Source organism: Gambusia affinis, linkage group LG08 (assembly GCF_019740435.1).
Source record: "Gambusia affinis linkage group LG08, SWU_Gaff_1.0, whole genome shotgun sequence".
In the NCBI taxonomy this organism is placed as follows: domain Eukaryota; kingdom Metazoa; phylum Chordata; class Actinopteri; order Cyprinodontiformes; family Poeciliidae; genus Gambusia; species Gambusia affinis.
In genome coordinates this window covers 3,607,741-3,633,253 of record NC_057875.1, presented here as the reverse complement: position 1 = coordinate 3,633,253, position 25,513 = coordinate 3,607,741, and the positions used below count along the sequence as shown (strand labels likewise).

Sequence of the window (25,513 nt, the reverse complement as noted above, 5' to 3'; positions counted from 1 at the left end):
TGCAGTAATCCATCAGCACCAACAAAATGACTAAAAAGATTGTTATGACATGTTGTATTTCATCGTCTCCTTGGGGACACTTGCAGGGTCTCAATACAGTACGCAATCGTTTGAATTAGTGAAGACTGACTGACTGCTTTTGCCATAAACAATCCAAAAACCTGAAGAGAAGCCAATCCTGCTTATTCTTTATGCAGCTTCTATTATCACTTCAGTGTAATTGATTTTTTTAAAACAAATGATCAACTTAATGCTGCTTTATGCCAATGATTTTATGCATTTGGACATTGTCACTTCAGCTTAATTTGTCAGCCTTCCTGTCGATTTGAAAATGTAGATAACTTCCTGACCATCTCATGACCTCCCACATTGTCTGTCTTATTCTTTACAGTTCAGCTTCCACAAGATGGATCCCTCTGATTTTGTTTGACGAATGGAATAAAAGTTCTTCTGATGTAGGAAATGCATCTGATATAACAATATTTATTGATATGAATGCCTACCATACAGTACATTATCACACTTGCACTGTTATTGTGATGTATTGTGTAACAGTGCACATTTAAGCTACTGTTAACTGCTTTCTGACAATGCAGCCTCTTCTGGTTTTTGACTCTTCACCATTTGAATGATATACGTGTTCATGTTGGTGCATACCTTATGTGGTACATAAAATTTGTAGTGCCCAATTTTTTTAGTTGTTCTTTTGTTGTACAGTGTGCAACAAATAGAAAAGGTTATGTAAAGATTGTTACTGTTATTGGATCCAGATGCATTCAAGTGTCCATATTGAATGAAATACAGTTCATATTCAAATGAAGTTAAGTATATTCTATAAATTTTTTTAAAGTCAGTCTTTTAATAGTTTATGGCTGGTACTTGATGCACACATGTTCATGTTGCTACATACATGTGCCATAAAAATATTGACATGACCTGTAGTGTGTTCTATGGTTTTGTTGTTTTATAGCACATTATATTGTATTGTGACATTGTTCTTTATGATATTGTGAATATATAAATGGATTTTATGTCAACAAATCTGCTGAAAATAAATACCTGTTTTTATTCACAGTACTTGGACTAAAATTTCTTTTATGAAATTTTTCGGTTTAAGGTAAAATATTCTTGTATTAAAAAATGTAAACTTTAATTTACAGTAAAACTGACATTATGTTGTGAAACAAGTTTACAGTAGACCAGCTTTACTATAAAATACATTTACAGTTTTATGCTATAAACTACATTTACAGTAAAGCAGTTATAACTGCAAATCACACTCACAGTAAAAATTAACTGTGAAATATCATGACAGTAAAGGTACCGTAGAATGGTAATTACAGTAACTTACTGGCAACATTGTTGCCAGTAAGTTACTGTAAAATTACAATAAAAAGTCTAACAGTGTAGTTCTTGAGACAATTAATCGCTCAGCAAAATTTGCTATCGTGACAGGCCTAGTTATCGGTAGTTGTTGCTTTTTTTCTTCTGGGCAAAAATATTTGCCAAAATTTGCCAAGCTGCATTACGTATATTTAAAGACCGTAATGTTATTGGCACGTTACGTGTACAGAGAAGAAGTGCGGAGACTGTTTAGCCAATCAGGACGCAGAACACAATGCACTGTGAAAAAAAAAACTGCAACAAAAAATCCGTGAAGCAGTGAAAGGTGAACCGCGTTACAGCGAGGGTTCACTGTACTACAAGTGAAAAGCTTCAGTGATTGTTTATGCTTTCTGTCTTCCAGCCCTCACAGTGAATCTGGTTCTTCTTAGTTAATAATTGTTATATATACACATAAAGCAGGGTTTCACTAGTGTATTATAAGCCTGGCGGGCCGTCAGGCTTATAAAACATTCATAATACGGACCGCTGGCTCATTGTAGCTAGCGGTGTGATTTTTGGGCGCTCGCTGTTCAGTGCATCAACTATATAAAGTACAAACCAAGTAAAATGCTCACCACAGAAGAAATGCTTGCAGTCCTGCTTATGAAAAAAAATAATTTAAAAAAATTAATATAGATTTTTTTAAATAATAAAAGAAAAAACACGCCGACTCCAAACAACTTTGGAAATCCATTTCAGTCGCTCAGGTCAATACTCCGATTCCTCACTTCCGACGTCCGTCATGGCGCTTCGAATGATTAAGACGCCGTTGCAAATGGTTAATAGTTTGGATCATGCAGAACTGTTCTGATTGTTTCCATAGCAACGAGCAGAAGCAAGACATTCCCCCGGAACTACAGTGAGTTCATTGTAGCTGTGACCTCATCTATGACATGCGGTTCTAGATCAAAGAGATCAAAGAACGTCTGAGGTTATGAATGCTTGTGTTTCAAATCTTCAGTTCATATCCAACCAGCTCTTCGAACCGCAGCACTGTTTTATTGCAAGGATTTTTAGTATGGCAGAGATGTTAGTTGGCGTGATTTTTCCCCTGGGTTTTGGAGTAGGCTATTTGGTTACAACGGGAATGAAGAAAGTTTGTGACAAACTGTTTCCTGGTAGTGAAGACGACAAAGGCAGTTCTCAGGACGAGAGCACCTCCTCTGGATATGACTGTTTTGACAATTTTCTTTTCAATCCATCCGCGACTGAGGAGCAAACCTCCCCGGCTGGGGAAGTTTGCTCCTCTGGATACGATCGTTTTGACGATTTTCTTTTCAATTCTTCCGCGACTGAGGAGCAAACCACCCCGGCTGGGGAAGTTTGCTCCTCTGGATACGATCGTTTTGACAATTTTCTTTTCAATTCTTCCGCGACTGAGGAGCAAACCTCCCTGGCTGGGGAAGTTTGCTCCTCTGGATACGATCGTTTTGACGATTTTCTTTTCAATCCATCCGCGACTGAGGAGCAAACCTCCCCGGCTGGGGAAGTTTGCTCCTCTGGATACGATCGTTTTGACGATTTTCTTTTCAATCCATCCAGCGATTGAGGAGCAAACCACCCGGCTGGGGAAGTTTGCTCCTCTGGATACGATCGTTTTGACGATTTTCTTTTCAATCCATCCGCGACTGAGGAGCAAACCTCCCCGGCTGGGGAAGTTTGCTCCTCTGGATACGATCGTTTTGACGATTTTCTTTTCAATCCATCCGCGACTGAGGAGCAAACCTCCCCGGCTGGGGAAGTTTGCTCCTCTGGATACGATCGTTTTGACGATTTTCTTTTCAATCCAAACGCGACTGAGGAGCAAACCTCCCCGGCTGGGGAGGTTTGCTCCTCTGGATACGATCGTTTTGACGATTTTCTTTTAGATTCTTCCGCGACTGAGGAGCAAACCTCCCCGGCTGGGGAAGTTTGCTCCTCTGGATACGATCGTTTTGACGATTTTTTTTTCAAATCTTCCCCGAATGAGGAGCAAACTTCCCCGGCTGGAGAGGTTTGCCTTAAAACAGAGAAAGTTGAGTGTGAAAACCCAACATCTGTTGTGAAGACGATGGCATTGAAAGATGATAGCAATGAGGAGGGCACTATCCAAATGATATGGAATGATTTGGCCAATCTTCCCAAAGAAAAGGAGACAGTCAAGAATAACGACTCAAGTTTTGCTTGTATGAAGACATTTGGAGACAGTATCAATGAAGAGAGCGCTGGCCCAGAGAACAATCAATCCTCGTTGATCAATCAATCAATCAACAATCCTCCAAAAGAACAAACTGACCCGCCTGGAGAACTTTTATTAAAAGATGTTGTTGCATTGAAAGATGTTGCAGCAAACGAGACCAGAACTGTTTTTGAGGCTGCAGGAATTATCATGCAGGACCCAGAAGATGAGTTTTCTCACCAAAACAACCACAACATATGGGAATCATTGTTGTTAATATTTCTTGGTTTGTGCTTATTTTTAATTCCCTGGCTTATTATCTACTATGGTGGTTTTTTCATGTATTTATGTTTTATATATTCTGTCGGTGGAGCTGCTTATGCGTGGGATCATCGAATCATACAATGAGAACTTAGTTTTAAATTTCATTTCAAGTGGTAAAAAGTTGTAATTTCAAAATCAGTTGTAATTAAATTTTCTGTTTCAGTTCAAATTCAAAAATACTTGAATCCCCCAAAAAATTAAATGTTGTAGCTCATCAAGATTTTTCAAAGAGCCGTTGAAGATGGCGATGGGTGTCGACAGGAAAGATCTCCTGAAGTGGTCTGTACCACACTGAACCTGAAGAAGCCTCTGACTGAAGACGGATGCTCTTCCCTCCTTAGATAGCCTCATGAAGAAGATGGTCAAGATTGTCCATAATTTTCTTGATCCTATGAAGAATCCGTCTCCGCTTTACCATTGCCAGACGTTCCACAGACGTCCCCAGAACAGAACCTTCTTTATAAGCCTTTTTAGGTCCCTGGGTCTGATGCTACCTCAACAGATCATGCTCTCAGCATCAGACTTCCTCCAGAAGTCCAGTCTCCTCTGTGCCCTTTATAGACGCTTCACTGTTGCGTCTGCAGTCTAGATGAACACAGAGGTGTTTGTATTCCTCAACTTCTTCTCCCATGATGGAAACAGACTTTGATCTAATCCTGTTCCTCCTGAAATCAACAATCATCTCCTTTGGTTGGTTGTTTGTTTCAGGTTCTCTCTGGTGCTCCAGCTTCTTCAATCAGTCCAAAAAGATTTAGTGCAAATTAGATAATAAATTGATAATGGAAGGAAATTTTAACTTGTTTATAATAGTAATAACAATAGTAATATTAGTATTAATACACTAATATTATTAGTATATTAATACCAATAACATGACACTATACATGTTATGCTATATATATATATATATATATATATATATATATATATATATATATATATATATATATATATAGTACAGACCAAAAGTTTGGACACAGCATCTAATTGAATTCAATTACAAGGTGTGTCCAAACTTTTGGTCTGTACTGTGCATATATATATATCTATATATATCTATATCTATATATCTATAGATATATATATATATATCTATATATACATGTATATATAGATATATCTATATATAGATATATCTATATCTATATATATATCTATATCTATATATATATATATATATATATATATATATATATATCACGTGAACAATAAATTAATTAATCGTATGATAAATTAAAACTATCAACGTCATATTAATTATCGGCATTAATATGACGTTGAATGTGACAGGTAGCCAATCATCTTCCAGCCTTTTTCTCTTTCTGTTGATGACGCTAAATGAAAAAAGGCTCAACTCCGCTGCTCTCCACTGACCCTCCCTTCCTCATTTTCTTAGTGTAATGCAGAGGTGGGGACTCGAGTCACATGACTTGCACTCGAGTCAGACTCGAGTCGTTAAAATCACGACTTGAGACTTGACTTGAAAAGACTTGATATTTTTTACTCAAAGTCTTAAAATTTAAAACACATTATTTATAAAGTGGCGTCATTAATTAATTTCACTCAGTCCGTATCAATATGCGCAGACCGTCACTATGTTTTTCCTCTCTCCTTATGTATTGTTACGGAAAATTTTTATTTTGGAGTGCTTAATACAGCTAATCTTACCCCAGATGTAAAGGTTATAATGAACAGTCTGATTTTGAACAAATTTCTTAATTTTAAACAGGCTTGTGTAAAGGATTTGAAACTAAAACTACTCTATCGGTAAATATTTAGAAGTAGGTCAGATCTGTGATCTCTCTGTGAGGTTCCTCCTGCTGTGTTATCAGGGCTCAGGAAGCCATGGAATTAGCATCTAGTGCAGGGCAGAAGCCGATTGGGTTCACAGAACATCGAAGGTTTTATAACCACTTCTGGCCTGGGTTAAACTAAAATACAACATAGAATGTTGAGATCATTAACAAGTATTAATAGCAAGTTTTTAATTAAAGTACATTATCTAAGTTTAGAATGGTGAATGCTGAATGTATTTGAAAATTGTACTGTCTATGATAATATCTGAATCAAATGGAAATTGTTTCAATGAAAATGTGTTATTTGGTATTAGAAAATTGTTTGAATTTTATGTTTATAGGTTAGAAAAGGAATTGTACCTCATTTTGTGCTGTTGATTTTATGTGATAAAGCAAGGATTTAAATCTTTGGAAAATGCTGAATGCAGTAGACCAGAATTAGGTCTGTGAAGATAATCTTTTACTGAGCTTAACTTTGTGAAGGAGACACTCCGAATTTCCCAGGTATCTGTGAAGTCTTGTTTTATGCTTTTATTTGCCCAAATGGCCTTAGAGCCCAGAAGACCAGGATGCAGCTGCTTGCTCCATTGTTCTTCCAGAGAGCAAATGGCCTTTGATCTTGGCGTGAAATTAAGGGAAGGTCTAAGTTCCTCTGAGTGTCCAGGGGAGCTTCTGGTTGGTCGAACCAGGGGTACGCCTTAATTGAATACATTAACAAGGAGAGAAACGCCTTCACTATAAAAGTTAGTGCACAATGTTAATAATTCAGATTGCTGGTATATTTCTGCCATTTTGGCATCAGCCTTCTCCAAAGACATGTCTTTGCCTTTTCTTTCTCTGTCATTGTCCCTTTGTCTTTTAATTTTTGTCTCAGGTAACGAATGTATGTCTCTGTAGTTCTGCAGTTTTCTTGTTAACTCATACGTTGCTTGTTGTGAGATTAAACGCTGTAACTCTGTGACGTCATCACGCATCGTTGTTCCTGATTGGCACACGCGGCTCACTGGAAGAATCCGGGAAATAGGAAGAAATAGAGAGAGCCAAGCTTTTTCCAAATTAAGCTAACTTATTATTTCTTTCTTCAATAGTATGCATGTGTACGTAGCTGCAGCACAACCAATCAAATTAACAGGATTTGGACGTTTAAAAAAACGCGGCACAGCTACAGAGCTCAGGGAACGAAACACAAAATAACCGCTCGAATATGCTTCCGCGAGTAATTTCTTTTGGCTACGTAGGTTATGAACTTTTGACTAAAAAACGAACTGCAACTTGTAAAACATGCAAAAAGAGAATATCGGATGGAGATGCCACGACGTCCAACTTTGTTCGACATTTAATGTTGTTTCCACATATCATCTCCAATGTCCGATGGACTTCGGGTTGCGTCGTGTCAGCTGTTTGGGATTCCCCTCTGTAATTTCCCCTCAGAAAGTACGAGGAGAATCCGGCTTTCTGATTGGCTACCTGTCACATTCAACAGGCTGCGTTAACAATCCCAGTGGGGAAAACCCCGGATTTAGATCGGAGCACTACGACGATCTACCGTAACACACCACACACTACAGGATGATCACAAGCGACAATCTTAGAACGATCAAAGTTCTAAGATTGTCTTAAGGTTAAAATGTAGGTGTGAACTAACGTGTAGTGAACTATTGCATCAGGTAGTCGATGTTCCATCTTCTCTATTTAAATCTAATGATTACTGAAGGGCAATATGGTAAACAGACTTCATAATCTGCACTCTTTTGGTTGAATCCAGTATTTATTTACACTTTGGGGTTTTTATTGTAGTACATTTTTGTTCATGGAAACTGAGAATCCATTTTATTTTAGTTTTTGGTTGTTTTGTTTATTTTATCAGTTCCAGTGTTGAGTGTTCTTTTGAAAATAAAGTGTTTCTATCTTTGGTAGGAAATCACATGAATTATTACATCATTCACATTAAATCAGTGTACAAAGGTCTTCAAACAATATTATCGTCTATCGCAATAATTTTTTGAGACAATTAATTGCTCAGCAAAATTTGCTATCGTGACAGGCCTATTAATAATAAAAGTCAACATTCAGCTCTGTGAGGTTAGAGGTCGGGTCTCTGATGAAATAAAATAAACATTTCCTCATCGGATGCACGCCATCTGGTATCCCTGAAATGCCGCGTCGCTGAACGTTATGAAATCAAATCCCTCACTATGTTAAAGTGAAGGATAGTGAGCCGTCACATAATCACATGAATGTTTATTAAATATCTTCCTCAGGACATTTCACTCAACACGCAACCAAATGTTACGGCTCAGATGAGGTAAATTATTTGGGAACAAATTATAGCACATAACAAAAGTCCACATCTGTACCTCATAGAAAAATAGCAAAACCCTTACATGTCAAATATTTAAATAAGAGGAAGTGCTTTTTATGAAGATCTGAAAGTGCATTTTGTAATTATAAGGCAAACAACCATAAATCAGTTTTCATATTGTTCAACCAAAAGTCAAGTCTTTAGTCTTTAGAGAGAAAGTCAGTTTTCTAGAGTACGGCGCGGGGTAAAGCATGCGACCCCCTCCTCTCTCACATCCGCTTTCCTGTCTGACAACTCAAATAAAGGCCATGAGAGCCAATCAAACTAAAACATAGTCTTAGAGGGTAAATCAAAGTCAAGACTCAAAGTCTTTAGAGAACAAGTCTGTGGTCTTTGTTTTTGTGATCCAAGTTCACAATTCGAGTTTTTATCTTTGCAGAACTTCCCCTGATTCTCCAAATTTAGGTCACGCTTACATCTTTAGTTAGAGGGAAGACACTGACTGCTCAGAAATACTCTACATAACCTCCTGGCTTCAAAAAGCAGAAAATAAAACCGCCTGCCATTTCAGGTCCTTTTGAGTCCAAACCTTCATCATATAAATAACTTTTATTATTATTACACTACAACAATAACAGTGTGACCGTAATATTATCCAAAGTCACTTTTCCTAAAAACCATCAAGTCATAAATACACATTTAAAAAAGCCTCATCCAGCGTTTCAATATTAACTCACTGAAATGTGGAAAAGTTACAGCAGCTAAATGGATCAGAAGAGATAATTTCACCGAGTCCCTTTGAACTCTTGCTCAGTTTGAGTTCTCATGATTAAAGTGCCGCTGGTCTGCTGAGTGCCATCGACCTGAACACCTCCTGTTTTTATCTGTCATAACTCAGACCCTGACATTTATCACGCCGTGCAGAGTATGCACTTCATTTGTCTCATCTGTGGGCGATCGCATTGTTGCATTGCACAATGCCCAAAAAATTATACTCCAGTAAGAGTAGCACTACTTCAACACACTTTTACTGAAGTGATCAAATTGTCAATCAATTCACATTTAACAATTACATCATCAGGCAGACTGAATTTTAAAGTTAAGTGCAAATTATGGTATTTTAAGGACTAAAATGACAATAATTCACATAAGTAACAAAAAAAAACAAAATCGGGTAAAAGAAAATCATTTTTTTACATAAAAAAAACTTAGGAATCTTTAACAAAAACTGTCAAACCAACCACTTGTTCTACAACATTAAAAAATAAGCGTCTCTCTCACCTCTCCACGGTGAAAGCAGTGATGGAGCACGAGGACACGTTGATGCCCAGGTACTGCAGGTAGGTGATGCCCAGACACCCGGCGTTCCCGTAGATCCAGGTGCCCGTCAGGCTGTCGGATACGTTGGGCAGCCCCGCCGCCACCAGCACCGTCAGGTCGGCTATGGCCAGGCTCACCAGGTAGCAGTTGGTGGGCGTCCTCATGTGGCGCGTGGTGACGACCACGAGGACCACCATGATGTTCCCCACGATGCCAACGCAGCACACCAGCAGCACCAGGAACACCGAGATCGTCTTGTACTCCAGCGAGTCGGAGACGGAGACGGCGGCGCTCAGGGAGATGTTGGTCGGCGTGTCGATTCTGGAGCTGAGGTTGTGGGTCATGTCTGCGTGTTTGGTAACTGACAGCGATGCTCATTTAATCTGAATCGGGTAGTAAGAGTTGTGACCCCCAACCTGCTGCCATGCTTTCTTCTTCTTCATTTGGAGAACTTCTTCTCATGTAGGAGGTTTTAGAAAGGTTTAACTAGCGACTGGTTTATCCTGAGTCCAGCTCAGTCCTTGTTTTCAAGGATTCCTCTGGTTTTCTATTTGATTTATTAAGAAAACTGGATTTATCCCAACATTTCCAAACACACCTCAGTTACCTGAAAACAGCCATCAGGCTGCATGAATACCGATTCCCTTTACTCCCAGTTAGCATCTTCTCCATACCAGAGACTTTTTGCAGGCTGAAAAAGTGGAAAAGGGAAAACATACGTTATTATTACCAAAGCAGTCCAAAGGTTTCACTTCCTTCAATGTGAAATTCAAACCACTTTTATCACACCTTTGGATATAGACAGTAAAAAACTTTAACATTTTCTCGGGAATCTTTCATTTTCTTGGGTTCCTAATAGAAAAACTTCAAGTCAAAGCTTTGTACGGTATAACACTAAGTTTAAGTAAACACATAAACAGAAAACCAAATAACTAATTAGACTTTGGAAGCAATTTTCAAAATATCTGATCCTTGGTTCTACATTTATCTAATTAGATGTCCAGGGTTTTAAAACTTCAGTTTGAGGAGAAGTTGAAACTCAGGATCGTCTTCTGCATCAATAACCAAAACACACAAACCAGAATTTTCAGGAAAATGCATCAACTTTTATTCTCTTTTCACCACAAATGCTGCTTCATATCTTCTGGTTTTTCTTGGCTAAGCTATGCTTGCTTAAGGAGCTAAGCAGCTTGATGAAATCAACTGGCAGCCAATTATTGATAAATTATTTTACCCAGTATTTTATAACTGAAACACAGATTAGATTTTATAATTCTAACAAATATGATTTTTAAAAATTTGACTAAAATTGAATTAGACTAACTTTGTAATATTTTTTGTCATCTTCCCTCCAGTTTTCTACCAGCAACAACTGGACCAAGCTCATATTCATAGAGAAAAGGTTTTATTTCAATGTTTACACTGTCAACATGTGAAACTTCTGACCTGACAGCTCATCAGAAAACATCCTGAACAAGTTTTGTAAGCATGTTAAATAAAACGCTAAAGGAGGAGCTTTTACCATGCAGAAACCTGCTGGACAGGAGGGTCTAAACATCTTTATTTGTCTGTTTGTTGAACATTTTGGTAGTATAACAGCCAAATCTGATATTTAATGTATTCCTGTGTTTTTGACTTCCAGTAATGGGCACTACTAACTAAAAAGTTAGCTGTGCTAACCTTAAATCCTTAAAAAATTAGCATTAGTTCCACTAACAGAGTGGTATTTAGCTAAAGCTAATGCTAATGCAAAAGCATTAATTTCAACCACAGTGATACCCGCCACGTCAGCAGGGTCAAATTTGTTTCAGGAAGTGATTCTTTGGAACATACCTTTCACTCAGTTTCAGTTTATTTGGTTGTTTCGTTTGTTGCTGATTTTTGGGCTTCGGTCAGAAAACATGCAGGACATCTAGCAGATCTTAAAATGTTTAAACTACAGTGATGCATTCTGGGTACGAAATAAACATAATTTTCTGCACCGAATCGGGTAGAGAACGTGAAGAGAGGAAACAGAAGTGCTCCATGAGCGTTCTTCAAAAATAAAAGCACGATAATTAGCTAATTATCTGTCCAGAAAAGATAATTAGCTAAGAGTGCTAAAAACTATCTAGCATTTAACCGTTAGTTTTTGCAAAATGAGCAAAAATGCTAACATGTTTTTGCTAATTTTTACCACTTTGACATCAGTTATTTTAATATGAAAATTGTTCATTTCCACATTGAAAATTAGCAATTTCAATGTGCTAGTAGTACTGCTAGTGAATTAGCTAATAGTAGAATTATTAGCTAATCCACTAACAATTTTGCTATTAGCGTGTTAGCTCATCACTGTTGGTTTTTAATGTTACTCTTTTGCCTCAGTCAGTTTCTCAACTTCCTTGTTTTTTACAATTGGTTCCTACCTGTTCATTCGCCCACTTGTGCATCATCCAGTAACACCCCAAAATAAAACACATAAAGGTCAGTGCTTGGTTGGGTTTTTATTTCAAAGCATTGTCGGATAACGTCACCAAGTTTTGAAGCCTCAAATCTTAGGTCCAGAATCCATGAAAACACCAACCAGCCTTCATCAAAAAATAAATTTCAGGCCATCTTTTGGCATGGATTATTCATGCGTTCATTCTTCTGCAACATTTTACTGACACAGTTGCTGATATGATTTATCATTCAGAATGATTATGGGGTCCCTAAGTGCTGGAAAACCTTCCAATGGTCTGAGTCTGTTTATCTCCTCAGGAAAGTCCTCTAATGGACTCACGGAAGGCCGGCTTTGTGGAAAATTGCTTCAGCACAATCGGAGGGAAATCCTTTTAAAAAAAAGAAGGCTTATTAATATTTACAACCGCTGGCTGAGTGGAGGTCAGCTGTGTGGTCTTAACAAAGAAAAACTCTCAGCAGAAAGGAAGAATTTGACTTAATTACAGCTGAAATGTCTGATGCATGATCACCCCAAGGTTAAGTGCAGCTATTTGAGCACACTCAGTGCTTTCAGAGGCAACAGCTTTCAGGGCAAAAACTGCACCTAACAGGAAGGTGTCACAAAGTATGAAAGACTGTAACATGCATGACTCTTTTCATATCTTATTATGGATAAATGTGTCGTTAAAGTGCCTGATAGTGTTACTTAACGAAAGCTAACCATTAAAGTCAGAGCTGCAGCCAGCTCTAATGAGATCCATAATGGATCCTTATTAAAAGCAATATTCAAATCCATCTTTCAGGCTCCTAAAATACTGCACTCAAAGCATTAAAACATTTCACGAGTGCATTAAGACCCTTTCGACATGACAACCTGATGAAACAAAGAAAAGCAAATGATTTTCCCTCCTCTCCTAATGCACTTCTGATGCCTCCTAGTGCATTTCTGATAATGTTACAGCCACATCTAAAAAAAAAATCCTATACAGCAGGAGAGGAATCTGATTAAAGACACTTTTCACACTTTTAAGAGCTTGAAAAGCCTTTCGGGTTCCTGGAGGAAAAAGTGATTTTACATTCTAAAGAAGCATAGCGTTTGTTTTGAGGGGTTTTATTCTGCTGAAAGCTGATTAACACAGCATGCAACACTTTGAAACTCTGCGACGTTCCCGATTGCTCTTTTTACTTATCTCTCAGCCTGGGAGCACACACACACACACACACACACACACACAGCAAACTGCAGCTTCCCGATGGCTGCCTCTAATAAATTGAGGTGGATTTGAAATGAAAAGTAATCTAGTTCCACTATTGTGCCGTCAATCAGACTGCAGCCACTCTCTGTTCCATTACACATGCACAAGAAGTGATTTCCTCCGAGTTTCTGGTCAACATTCACATTTGGCAAACGGCGAGGCGTCAGAAACTCTGATTGGCTCCCGTCGCTGCATCCTTCACTAGCACTGATGACTATTCAAAGTGAGAAAATAACGGACCTCAAATTAACATTTTCATGACGCTTGAAGGATTTTGGGATTCAGTGATAAGAGGGATTTTCATCTGCATGGTTCATTTGTGCTTTTTTTAAATATCAGATTTAAAAAAGCAGCAGCATCAGAGTTACGGCCTGTTAAACAAAGGCAGCAAATGTCCTGCTAGCAGACAGCTGCCTGTTCGTGTCTCAGGGGACGGAAAGCATCTGTAGGTCATTTCTCAGGAGAAAAATGGAGACAAACTTTTATGAGACATTCTGCTGTTTTAACAAAACTACATTCCAGTTCTATTCCGACTTCAAAGTGGGAAATTCAGACGTCAAAGTGGGCAAAATCAACTGGAATGCTCTCCGAAACTGCATTTCTATGACGGTGCACAGTCAATTTCCACCAAAAAATTTAGAAATTTTCTAGAAAATCCTCAGAAATTTTGAGATAAATCTCAGAAATTTTCGAGAAAAACTTAGAAATTTTTGAGTTTCAAAAGAAATTCTGAAATTTCCAAGTTTTCTCTCAAAAATTTTCCACTGAGAAACTGAGACTACCCTAAGTTACAACTTGTAAGGCGGACTTCGTGTTTCAACATGGCCACTCCTCGCATCCACACTAGAGAGTGAGATTTTACTCTGATCGGTTCTGCCTATTTTCAACTCCTTTTGGAATGAGGTGCTTTAGGGCGTCCTGTCACTTTAAATCTTAATAATCCGACCCTACTCAAGTTTACAAGCAAAAGTGGCTACAAACAAATGCACAATTATACAACCGTACATCTTTGAAAAGCAGAAGTGGAGCCTCCTCCACAACCAACAAGAATGCAGAGACTGGTTTCTGGATAGTTAGTTAGAAACAAAACACCTATCTTTTCCTGCAGCCATTGTACAGAGGTAAAACTAGCTGACCACATGTGCTGGAATTCTGCTTGGGTTGCCAGGTAACGAAGCTGGGCTCAGCTTAGGTTGCCAGGTAACGGTGCATTTTTTCGTTCTTGTGTTGTTTTTAGAAGCAATTGAAACCCAAATAGAAGTACAAACACTTTCAAAATGTAAATTTTGTCAATTATAATAATGAATGTGACTAAACTGAGCTTACTGCGCCAATTGATATCCAGGTTTGATTGAACTGAAATGACTTTTTGAAAAGTGTTTTGCAATGACAAGTTTTGAATTAGTGCTAATATAAATAAACTGAATTGAATTGGTTCTTTTCTTTTTCATTCCTTCTGCTGTGTTTTTGGTCACTGTCTTGTTGTTGACCTGGTTTGGACTACGGGTCATCTGTTGCACAAATCGCCTCACATTTGGCCTCGCAGGAGAAAGTTCTTGCTGATATGTCTGGTTTTCTCCAACATGGCGCTAAGAATTATGATCAAACATTTTTACTTTCATTAAGATGCACCTGAGTCACGCTAAAGTATTCATCTTCTCCTTCAAATAACTTATTCAGTCATTTTCTAATTATGTTGTAATAAATTTTACATTCGACCTGCCTGGAGAGTCTGAGACGGTTTGTGCATTTCATGCTCTGACCTTGTTGTGAATCTGCTGAGTCGTCCATTTCCAGGAGGATTGGCTGCTGGCCTAAATATTTTCCACTTGTTAATTTTTTTTCTTTCTAGGACAGATAGTTGCGCTTACAGCTTTTCCCTGTTGACTGGCACCAACAGTGAGGTCATTCTGATGTTTTTAAACTTTGGCAATGTGTTGATACACATCCCATCAGCGCCACCTGAGTGCTAATTCCTCTATATTTTTATCCAAACAGCAAAACACATTTTGTTGTTCTTTTTTCAAACTGGAATTTTATTTATCCATTTATTTTAAAATAAACAAACACTATTCCATTACAAATGTGTGCAAAACTTTGTCGATATTCCACTAATGTTGAAAAAACCCCCACAATTAATAAGAAAAATAAATAAGAAACGCAGTTAAAAATCACAAATGAATATGTTTGTTCAGGGGATAAGGCATTAAAAATCATGTGGCGCCATCATGCTCCAACCACTTCCTGTCGTCGTCTTCGTCTTTTCCGCCAGCAATAACATCCGGTTGTTGATCAATTTTTGATAAAGCCAAAAAAAAAAACCCACCTCATCCTATCAAAAAGCTAGAAGGCTTTTTTTAACTTGGCTAGTTCCAATAAGCAAATTTATTTTCATAATTCCAATTTGCGCAATCTTGCAGCCAGTGGAAACAATTACCTACTTGACTGATTTTACCAATTATAGAGGGAGTTGCGACTTTTCTCCTCATTTTAATCTAACCTTTTCATTCTCAGTAATAGACTTTAAGAAACAGATACCGAATATGTAATCAACTGAGTACAGTGTGTTTTTGTTGCATTTGTTGTCTGCTTACTTCAGGCTGCGCTGCTGGTGATATCCCAGTTACATTTATTGAAACAGTTATTTTGCATCACAACAAACAATAAATTCAGCTTCTATTTGGAGCTGAAAGCTGGAATCATATTTACTTAGACAAAATGCCCAGGTGGCTTCAAATAAATGCTTTAAAATAATCAAAACAATAGAAAATAAACGCAATAAAACTCTAAAATACATGGTCTGGTGCTTAAAGAGCGGATTTTTTTTATTTTTTTGCAAATGTCCGACTAAGGTAAATTTGGTTTACCGAAGCAACAGTCCATGAAGACCCATGGAAAACTGGAATCATATTTACTTAGACATCTTTTCCACTTCTCAGTTTTATTTGCTAAAACAATTTTAAAGAAAGAAAAAAACCGCATTTTTTTCATCGTAAAAAGTAGTGGACAGAACTACTTTTTCCAACAGAATCTGGTTTTGAATTAGTCTCTCTTACCGTGTTTTAATGCAGCAACCAGAAGAAGGAAAAACAAAGTAAAAGACGAAAGATTTCTGAACCTGCAGCTGCTGCATTGATCAGTGAGTGAAGGTCAAGCAGCTGTATGCTCGCTGTTTGGTCCATTTGGCTCAATAAGCATTAATGGGGGAAAAATAAATGGGGTAACAGAGAAACAGTTGAAATACAACTGATAAATTGTGAAATTTTAAGTGATTAAATTATCTGAAATTACGACGCAGAAATATGAAAACGTTCCTGCTCATTTTAGTAAATCAGAAGAAAATAAAAGTTTTTTTTTATCCAAATGTACCTGACAGTACAAACTTTTAATTATTCTGCCAGGAGATTAGAGTAAACTCACCTGATCAGTGTTTCCATTCTCTGTGATTCGTCCATAATTCTCTTTTAATCCCGTTTTTACTCTCCAGATTAATTTCTCCGGACTGTTTTAGTGCGTCAGCCGCTGTTGACGGCGCGCTCCGCGGCAGAGCCATGATCCAACTGTTGTCTACATGATGTGAACACACAGAGTGCCGCTACTACTGGCTGTGGGGCTGACACACACTCTCTCTCACTCACTCACATACACACACACACAGGAGGCAGAGCTGGTGCCTTCAAAATAAAAGCATAAGTTTTTTGTTGCATTTATCAAAACAGTAATGACTAAGACTAATAACATAAGAACAAAACACTGTTATAATTTTGAAAGACATAAAAATATTAAATTTATTTAACAGCACAACAAATAATATCTAATCCCAGAATTTTCACTAAAAGGCAATATTGCTACCAACTGTACAACTCTACCACCCACTATAAAAACAATTTAAATAAAGTACACTGAACTTTTAAAATCAATCTTGCAATTTGTTATCTACTTTTGCATGGTTGGAACAATTACCAGTGACATTTAAAATCAGGGATTAGACATTTCGCAAACACAAGTGTCAAAATTGATAAACTCTCTCCAGAAGGTGAATGGTGTTTTAAATTTATGTCTTTTACAAAAATTTGATTTGACGTTTTTTTTTTTTTTTTAAAAAAAGAGAGAGTTGTTTAACCATGCCAAACCCATAGAGGGCAGTGTAGCGCAAAGCAAGAACCAATTTCAGCCAATCAGATTGCTTCAAAACAACCACAACTTCCTGTTAGGAGTGAAACATGGCGCCAGGAGATTCGTTTGTGTGGACAAAGTACTATTGTATTAGGATGTAAAGTTTATAACACATAACTATATCGATTGAGAATCGTGTCAAGGCAAGTACGTGGATATATTGGCGCATTATTTGTCGCAGAATCTCCGTTTTTCCATGTACATTTACAAACAAATTTTGTTTATTATTATTATTATTATTATTATTATTATTATTATTATTATTATTATTATTATTATTATTATTATTATTTCCACTTGGTCTTTGTTTTGTTTTTTTGAAAGAAAAAAATGAGAAGGAATACAGAAATGAGAGTGAGATCAAGAGTTGACTTGTTCTAGTGCTGAATCCGGTACTACGTATTTCTTCCGTTAAATGCTGAACACCATCACTTTTTTCACCCATTCAGAAAGTTTGGAAAAACATCCAACCTCAGTATATAGCCATAAGAGGGGTGTTATGTCTAAATTTTCGGTGGTACCAGCTGCTGCCAGACACTGCCCATGGTGTTCCATCTGTCAAACGCAACAACAGACACGAGATAATTAAAGTGGACCTATTACATAAAATTTCCTTTCTGCAGGTTTTTGTACGTACATTTGGATTTCTATGATTTCTAAAAACACCCCCCCCCCCCCCAAACAAAAAAAAAAAAACACAAAAAAAAACAAGATGTTTTTTGGCAATAAGTTAATGTTAACTGGTCAGTTGCTAGGTCAGTTAACTGACCTAGCAACTCAAGCTGAGCTCCAGGACGTTTGGCCACCTGGTTTTACCACAGTAAGCACTGTACAATGGCAACAATTGTTTTGGTATTCATTATCATCCAGAAACCACTTGCTGCATTCTTGTTGGTTTTGCAGGAGGCCCTACTTCTGCTTTTCAAAGATGTACAGTTGTACGATTGATCAACTGTTTGCATCACCTAACAGTACAAACGCTTTTAAAAAAAACACCCAGACATTTTTGGACTAATGTTTTTTTTTATGCTTTCTGGCCTCTGGAAAATGAGAAATTTCACAATTGTTAAGTCACAGAGGGCGTTGCACCGTTGCCCAAGCCAAACCCAGCCTCAATATCTAGCAACCAAAGTGGAGCTCCAGCACATTTGGTCAGCTGGTTTTACTGCTGTATGTGCTGCACAATGGCTGCTGGAAAAGACAAGTGTTTTGTTGTTAACTTACCATCCAGAAACCACCCTCTATATTCTTGTTGGTTGTTCAGGAGGTTCTACTTCTGCTTTTCAAAAATGTACGGTTGCATAATTGAACATCTTTTGTAGCCATTCTAACGTGCAAGTGTAAACGTTGATTTTAATGTGAAATAGGCAGAACTGAGCAGACTAAAATATCATTATCTAAAAATAAATTTGTGTACAAAATGTAATGAATAGGTTTTGTATAGACCGTAGACCTATCCTACGCTAAAGGAAAAGGAAGAATAATAGGTCACCTTGGGGCAGAAAATATCTCAACAATTTGCTTGAAGAGCTGCTTTTTCCTGTTCACACACAGTGTCTGAGTATCAAATATACATCAGAGTAAAGTTAAATTGATTTCCCGTATTAATCTTCTCCAGTATGTCTCCACCGAGATCCTGAACTGCTGTCAAAACATCCATTTTAGGACAAAATGGAAACCACACAAAAAGGAAAATCTATTACTCAAGACTTTCCAGTGTTTACTTTTAATGTTTTCAGCTGACAGTTTGGCTTTTCTTTAAGGTTACCCAGCAGGTGCCCTGAGGCAAGCGATGGAAACTGAGGAATGACCGATGACCGAGCAGAGCAGACACGCAAATGTACAGTAGGAAGAAATGATTTGGGCCTTTAACTTTCCCCCCAGTGGCCTCCATTATTAATGACTGATGTGTTAAACAGTTGACAGGGCCCTGCAGGGGAGGGAAGAATAATGAGTGTGGCTGCAATCCCAAAAGTCAGAAATGTGAGAAGCCATCCAGTGTCTGTTTCTCCTGAAATGTATCACCGCGGGTCGCCTGCCATTCAGACGTAAACAGAGATGCATTAGCCCAGGCTGCAGATATTCCACATATGCCACGCGGGAACTTTTAGCTCCAACAGAGGGGGGCGGCAAAGATACGAGTCTGTTCTGAATGCAGGACACATTTCATTTGCTGTACTTCTGTTAAGGTGTAGAAGTTATTTCGATTGATAACAAATGATCGCAAATGTACAAAAAATGCTATTAATATGTAAAGCAGTGGTAGTCGTTAAGGACATATTGAGAGAACACGAGGACCACTTTTTTATTGTTATTAAAACTGACGAGATTTATTTCTGAAGAGATTTGCTGTTTATTTCTGCAAATTCTGCAGATTTTTCATTTAAAAATCAGCTGAATGTGCAAAAAATATTTGCATCTCTTATTTGCTTTAAGAAATAAACAATTTAATGGCTTTTCTTAAAAAAAGAAATTAACATTTGGTTGCCTAAAGTCAATAATATAACATTCCTTTGGTGTATAGATGATCATTTGTATCAAACAATGCTTCTAAAGTGAAAAGTTGAGACTTTTCTTAACATCAATACAATTTAGGACAAATCTGTTAACATTTTTTTTTGTTTTAATTAAGAATTGGACAGTAAAAGTTGCTTAATGCTTTATTTTATTTACATAACTTGAACTGGGTGAACTAAAACATTACATAATCACAAACAAAGAAAGTTTTTCATCTTAAATGCAAAATGTATTTATTTTTTGTACAATTTCGGATTAGTTTCTGCCTTGAGTTTGTTGTTTTCTCAGCAAATCGTCTTCTGGAGTCTGGAGTGATTGATTAATTTAGTGATTAATCTATCACTAAATTGGTTGGCAATTATTTCAATAATGACAATTAACCATTTCAGCTCTAACAAGATTAAATTATTTAGGTTTTAATTTGTTACTCTTCATAAACTCTTTAGATAAAGTTTTGTAAAAAAAAAAAGTTTAGCCAGTCTCCTTAGATGAATTTGACACATAACATGTGTCAATAAGGAAAAGAGAGTGAATCCAGATTAATTGAAACAGAAAATAAATTATAACCTTAAGCAAACTTATGTTTTCTCTTTCATGTGGAGCTAAACTCATGAGGTTTTAATGGTTCCATTCTGGAGGATCCTTAAGCAAAAATGTTTAATTTCATCCCTGACTTTATATATTGATTGACTATAATTCATCATTACCCCAATTTATCTCAAAGGTTTGAAATATTTCGAAATCATAGACAAATTTAATCTCTGGGTGCAATTTAAAACGTTTTCTTGGGTTTAAGTTCTTACTGCCACCTAGTGGCAGAAAGCAAAAGAAGCAACCATTCTAAAGATTCCGCAAATGTGAATTCAGGAAAAAAAAAATTGCAAAACAGTTACCACTATTATACTGTTTAGTTATTTTAAACTAAACAGTTTAAAGTACTATTTAGTTTTTACAGTTACTTTAAACACATTTCTTCTGTCCAGATTGAATGGTAGATATTGAATATTTGATCTACAGTTCATATCTTTAACAACTAAGTTACAGTTAAATTCTGTTCATTATTCATTAAGCAAGTACAAGTAAAAAGAAAGTAAAAAAGTAGCATACATTTACTCTTAAAAGTACACAGTATAATTATAGCTTAAATATAATCAGAGGTGGGTAGGATAGAACTACTTCAACATGTTTTTACTCAAGTAAAAGTAAAAAAATAGCCATCCAAGAAATTACTCAATTAAGAGTAAAAAAAAAAGTATTTGGTAAAAAGGCTACTTAGGTACAGAGTAACTGATCCAAATATTAATTAACCAATATTTGACCAAAATATGAAATTACGGTATGTGGAAATTTTGATATTTTAAAAAATCCCAAAATGAAAATAATTTATATGAATAACTTCATTACAAAATATGCCAAAAGAAGAATTTTTCCAAATCAATTTCTTTTATTCTTTTATTGAGAGAAACTGCTCTGGGATTTTTTCTTTTGTCATATTTTGTTATCTTTTGTTACTTACAATAACGTTATTCTTAAAATATCAACATTTCCATTTAATTTTATATTCTGGTCAGACTTGCGACAGACTGGCGACCTGTCCAGGGTGAACTCCGCCTGTCGTCCGGAACGTAGCTGGAGATAGACACCAGCAACCCTTCCGAGCCCATTAGGGACAAAGGGTGATTAGAAAATGGATGAATTTTGGTCAGCCTCATTTTGTAATTTTTAAATATTAAATTATTAAAAAATGCTAAATACTTTGTGACTCTTCCTTCAGTAATTTTTTTGGACGGCTACTTTTCACGTTTACTTGAGTACAAGTATGTTGAAGTAGTGCTATTCTTACTTGAGTACAATTTTTCAGTACTCTGCTCACCTCTCTTCATAATAAAATTACTCAAGTAAAAGTAAAAAATATAAATATACTAATAAAAGCAAAAGATTTTCCAAAAGGTTACTCCAGTAAATGTAAGCACTTATTACCAAAGTCTAAATATAATATAATATAATATAATATAATATAATATAATATAATATAATATAATATAATATAATATAATATAATATAATATAATATAATATAACGTAATATAATGTAATATAATAACTGATCGTAGATCATATTTTGTCCGCGTTCCTTGTCTGCCGTCCTGTTCATTCTGTAAATTAACTGATCTAAGATCAGCCCTCCCTGTCTTCCAGCTCGGTCTGACTCCTCCCCTTCTCCCGCTCCGCTCTGTCGTCTGTGGATGACGCTAAGCTAATGGCCGCTGGTGCTGCACGGTGCGGGCTCATTTATTTTCTCCGCCGCAGCAGCTGAAGTTAAACCGTGAATAAACTGACCTAGGCCGTTACTCCGGTATCAGTGGGAGGGGGCCGTCGGTGTTGCTGCAGAGCCGTCAGTAAAGAGCTCCGGGTCGGCAAGGTGAATGTAAAAAAATGCTGTTAGTTAGCCGTTAGCCTTTAGCTTTAGCTTCAGTTATGCTACATTGTCAACTTAAAGATGGCGAGCGTTGCGCGGCTAAACCGAGACAAAGTTCGCAACTAAGTCGTTTATCTCGACCGGTTTCATGTTTCTAGCCGTGGAGGAAGTTCGCGGTTCGGCCCGGGCAGTTCGGGTTCGGTTAGTCTTCTCTCTGTTCGTCGCCAGGTTCTGGGCCTAAGCTAGCTTGACCAGCAGCTATTGTAAGTGTTACCGCTTGTTTTCGCTGCAGGAGATAATGTGTAGCATTCACAGCAATAAAAATGTTTGATTCGGTAAATTAGGAGGTCCATGTGAGGGGTAGAGGTGGTAAACCAGATTCTGTAAATCTGAGCTGGTAAGCCGGGAGCGGTCCTTCATGAAGCTCATCTTAGCTCATCTTTGTATTTGCTGTATCTTCCCAAAAAAGACGTTTTTTTTCCTCATGTATGATGTAATCAGATTGAAAACAAACGCTGCACTCATTTATAAAGCTCCAATTAGTTTGTTTGTTTTGTAGCTTAGCCATGGCTTGTTTTTATAAAAAAATGTTAAATTAGAGCAAGTTATGAAACACTGATCAGCCATAACATCATTACTATCTGATGTTTATTATACAAAATGTGCCACAGATTTTTTTTATATTAATTAACTGGGTTTTAAGGTGTTCCACTGCATTCAGGAAGGTTCAATGTATCTTCCACAGAAATGTTGTGGTCCATATTGTATTGTTTTATCTGTAATGAGTAGAAGAGGCACATGCAGGACTCAGAGTTGTCATGCTCTTGCTTTGGGTTGAACATTTAAAACATTCAATGGTTTTAATAACCTTTTTAAACCCTAAATGGTATGAAACAAATTATTTGTTGAATCCGTTTTGTTTTATTAGAACCAGCAGGGCATTTTGTTTTTTTCTGTATGCTTTTTAGGTCCTGACTGGAAGATGGAAACTTCCCAAAGATAATCTGACCAAGTTATTCTAATATCTCAGATCTACTTTTCCATTATTTTAAGATCACTAATCAGGACAGAGTGATCACTGAATTTCTGATTTACAACTTTTGTGGCCAAAACAGGCGTGGCTGTAACCAGAACCCTGAAGGTGTGGTGCAGTTAGCAGCAGATATTTAAATCCTGGAAGTTGTATGTCCAGCACAACATACAATATGGGCGCTTGAAATTTCTTGAATTTCAAGTGGGTGTTTTCAAGGTTTAGAAAGTGCTTGATTTCTATATAAAAGCTGCAGAGTTTTGTAATAACGTGTAATCTAATGTTTGATTAAAAGCAAAAATTTGAAAAACATTGTTTACAGTTGGAATCAGATAAAGATTATGAAAATAAATTCTTTCCTCACTGTCTGGAGTTAAATCAGACAAAAATTTATCTTGTTTCAGATTTGTTAAAATGACCAAAATTATTTCTATTTGCTAAATGCCACAATAAATGTGTCAGGTGTAAGAGAGACACTTCAAAATGTAAAATGTTGCCACATTTTAGTGTACATTGCCATAGAATATCAATACTATGAAAATATATTAACAGTAATATCATATGATAGTGCAGGGATTTCCAAAGTCGGTCCTCGAGGGCCTTGTTTTAGTTCTCTCCCTGGTGGTAGTAACAGCCTCCTCAGCATGTCAATGTTCTTCTTAGGCCTCTAATGAGCCATCATTTGGTCCAAGTGCGTTAAACTAGGAAGAGAACTAAAGCATACAGGATGCCGGCCCTCCAGAACCAACGTTGGACACCCCTGTGATAGTGAATTGAAACTCTCTTCAGTTAATTTGTCGAAGTCAGTGACTGTGACTTTGTTGCTTGGTTTGGTAGATACAAACTGCCTGCAGAGTGGGGAAACCAAACAAGAGTTTCTTTTTAAATAAAATGTAAAATAAATAAAGCATGATGTCGCTCAGAGCCAAGATCATAGAATTAGACTGAATAGATCTGCCATTATAGATCACATTGTCACAAATATCCAATCTAGAACATTTTTCAAAATTCAGAAAAATACAGGTCATTATCGAACTGTTGCATATATTGGGCACATTCTCACCGATACACAATCTGTATCTTCAGTATTGAGACTGATACAGATATTAATATCTGATTGGTGCATCTCTAGTTCTAAGTCAAATTCTGGTTTGTTTTTCTGTACTGAACCTCAGATATCCGTATTGGAAATGAAAAAAGGGGATCGGTGCGTCACTAGATGTGACGTTCTGGCTGATCGGTGGTTTTCCTTTTGTTGCATGAACTCTGTGAATGCATGACTCATTGATTCACACTTTCCTCCTCCGGCAGAAACATCCACCATGGATACGCCTGAAAGCCCCACGCAGTCTCCTCAGTCTCCAGAGGAGGAGAAGGGCCTTTCCGACAGCGAGCTGCTGCGCTCTCCTGATGATGATGAGGCTGGCGGCATCCTCTCGGACAGCGAGTTGCTTCAGGACGAGGAAAACGGAGGCCTGATTGAGGAGGAGGATGATGAGGAAGAAGAGTACGACGGTCGAGGAGGAAGATTGGACCTGGAGGACGAGGTCGTCCCCGACTTCGTCTCTGATCCGGAAGACGAGGAGCCTGTTGAGGGGTCGAGGATGGGGCTGGAGGATGAAACCATTGTGTTCATGGACGGTGATGAAGATGATCCACAAGGGCGAAGGTCGGTTGAGGAAGAGGACGGAATTCTGGACACGCCGCAGTCTCCGGACCTGGAGCCAGACCAGAGCAAGGAGCGTGCTGAGTCTGAGGAGGACGGCGGCGACGAAGGGTATGGCGACTACAGGGAGGAAGCCTCAGCAGAGCGGGATGAAGATAAAACCAGGGCTGAGGAAGAGGAGGAGGAGGAAGAGGAGAAACTGCAAAGAGCCGAAGAGAGGAGAGCGGTTCTGGTGAGGGAGATGAAGGAGGATTCAGCCTCCGTTTCCCGGGAGCTGGACGAACACGAACTGGACTACGACGAGGAAGTCCCGGAAGAACCGCTTCCTGCTCAGGATGAAGAGGAGGATGAGGAGGACGCGAAGGCAGAGGGAGGAGAGGAGGATGAGGAGGCGAGCGAAGAGAAGAACAATAAGAAAAGGGAGAAGAAGCCGATTCTTCCTCCTTCTCCAGCGGACAAGGAGTCCAGGAGGCCGGAAAGCTCCAAAGGGACAGAAAGACTCCGGAGAGATTCGTTCAGAGACCGGAAGAAAGACGAAGATGACGGAGAGATCGACGAAGGAGAGATCGACGTAAGTGATCGTAGTTCGTTTGCTTCTGTCTGCTGAAGGGCTCTGGATTACAGATGACTAGACTAGGGTTGTGCATAAACTTGAGTAACGTTTTAGAAAAAAGTACTTTTATTAATAATATTACTACACTGCACATTTTACTTTTATTTGAGTAATTTTATTATGAAGTAT

General features: G+C 37.7%; 2 protein-coding genes and 1 long non-coding RNA gene across 7 annotated transcripts in view; 2 read left to right on the top strand and 1 right to left on the bottom strand.

Annotated features, from left to right (window-relative positions):
* Nucleotides 1–16,557, bottom strand: part of trhr2 (thyrotropin releasing hormone receptor 2) — a 40,925-nt gene extending 24,368 nt beyond the window's left edge. Inside the window, exons 1-2 of the mRNA XM_044125825.1 lie at nucleotides 16,384–16,557; nucleotides 9,248–9,977 (exon numbers count right to left, since the gene is read on the bottom strand). Of these exons, the coding sequence (XP_043981760.1) occupies nucleotides 9,248–9,630 (383 nt within the window). The 5' untranslated portion in view covers nucleotides 9,631–9,977; nucleotides 16,384–16,557. The remainder of the gene's footprint in view (nucleotides 1–9,247; nucleotides 9,978–16,383) is intronic.
* A 657-nt stretch (nucleotides 16,558–17,214) lies between these two features.
* Nucleotides 17,215–19,136, top strand: LOC122836124. The gene is made up of 3 exons (XR_006371411.1): nucleotides 17,215–17,286; nucleotides 18,903–18,979; nucleotides 19,059–19,136. It is a non-coding gene; the product is annotated as an uncharacterized LOC122836124 (long non-coding RNA).
* A 2,769-nt stretch (nucleotides 19,137–21,905) lies between these two features.
* The window catches only part of zc3h18 (zinc finger CCCH-type containing 18), a 41,867-nt gene continuing 38,259 nt past the window's right edge, over nucleotides 21,906–25,513 (top strand). For 3 of the 5 annotated variants that reach the window (XM_044125824.1, XM_044125822.1, XM_044125819.1), the window contains exons 1-2: nucleotides 21,943–22,078; nucleotides 24,417–25,342. In XM_044125824.1, coding sequence (XP_043981759.1) covers nucleotides 24,428–25,342 — 915 coding nt within the window. In that variant the 5' untranslated portion in view covers nucleotides 21,943–22,078; nucleotides 24,417–24,427. Of the gene's footprint in view, nucleotides 22,339–24,416; nucleotides 25,343–25,513 lie in introns of all 5 variants that reach the window. The other 2 variants (XM_044125820.1, XM_044125821.1) reach the window with 2 other exon arrangements.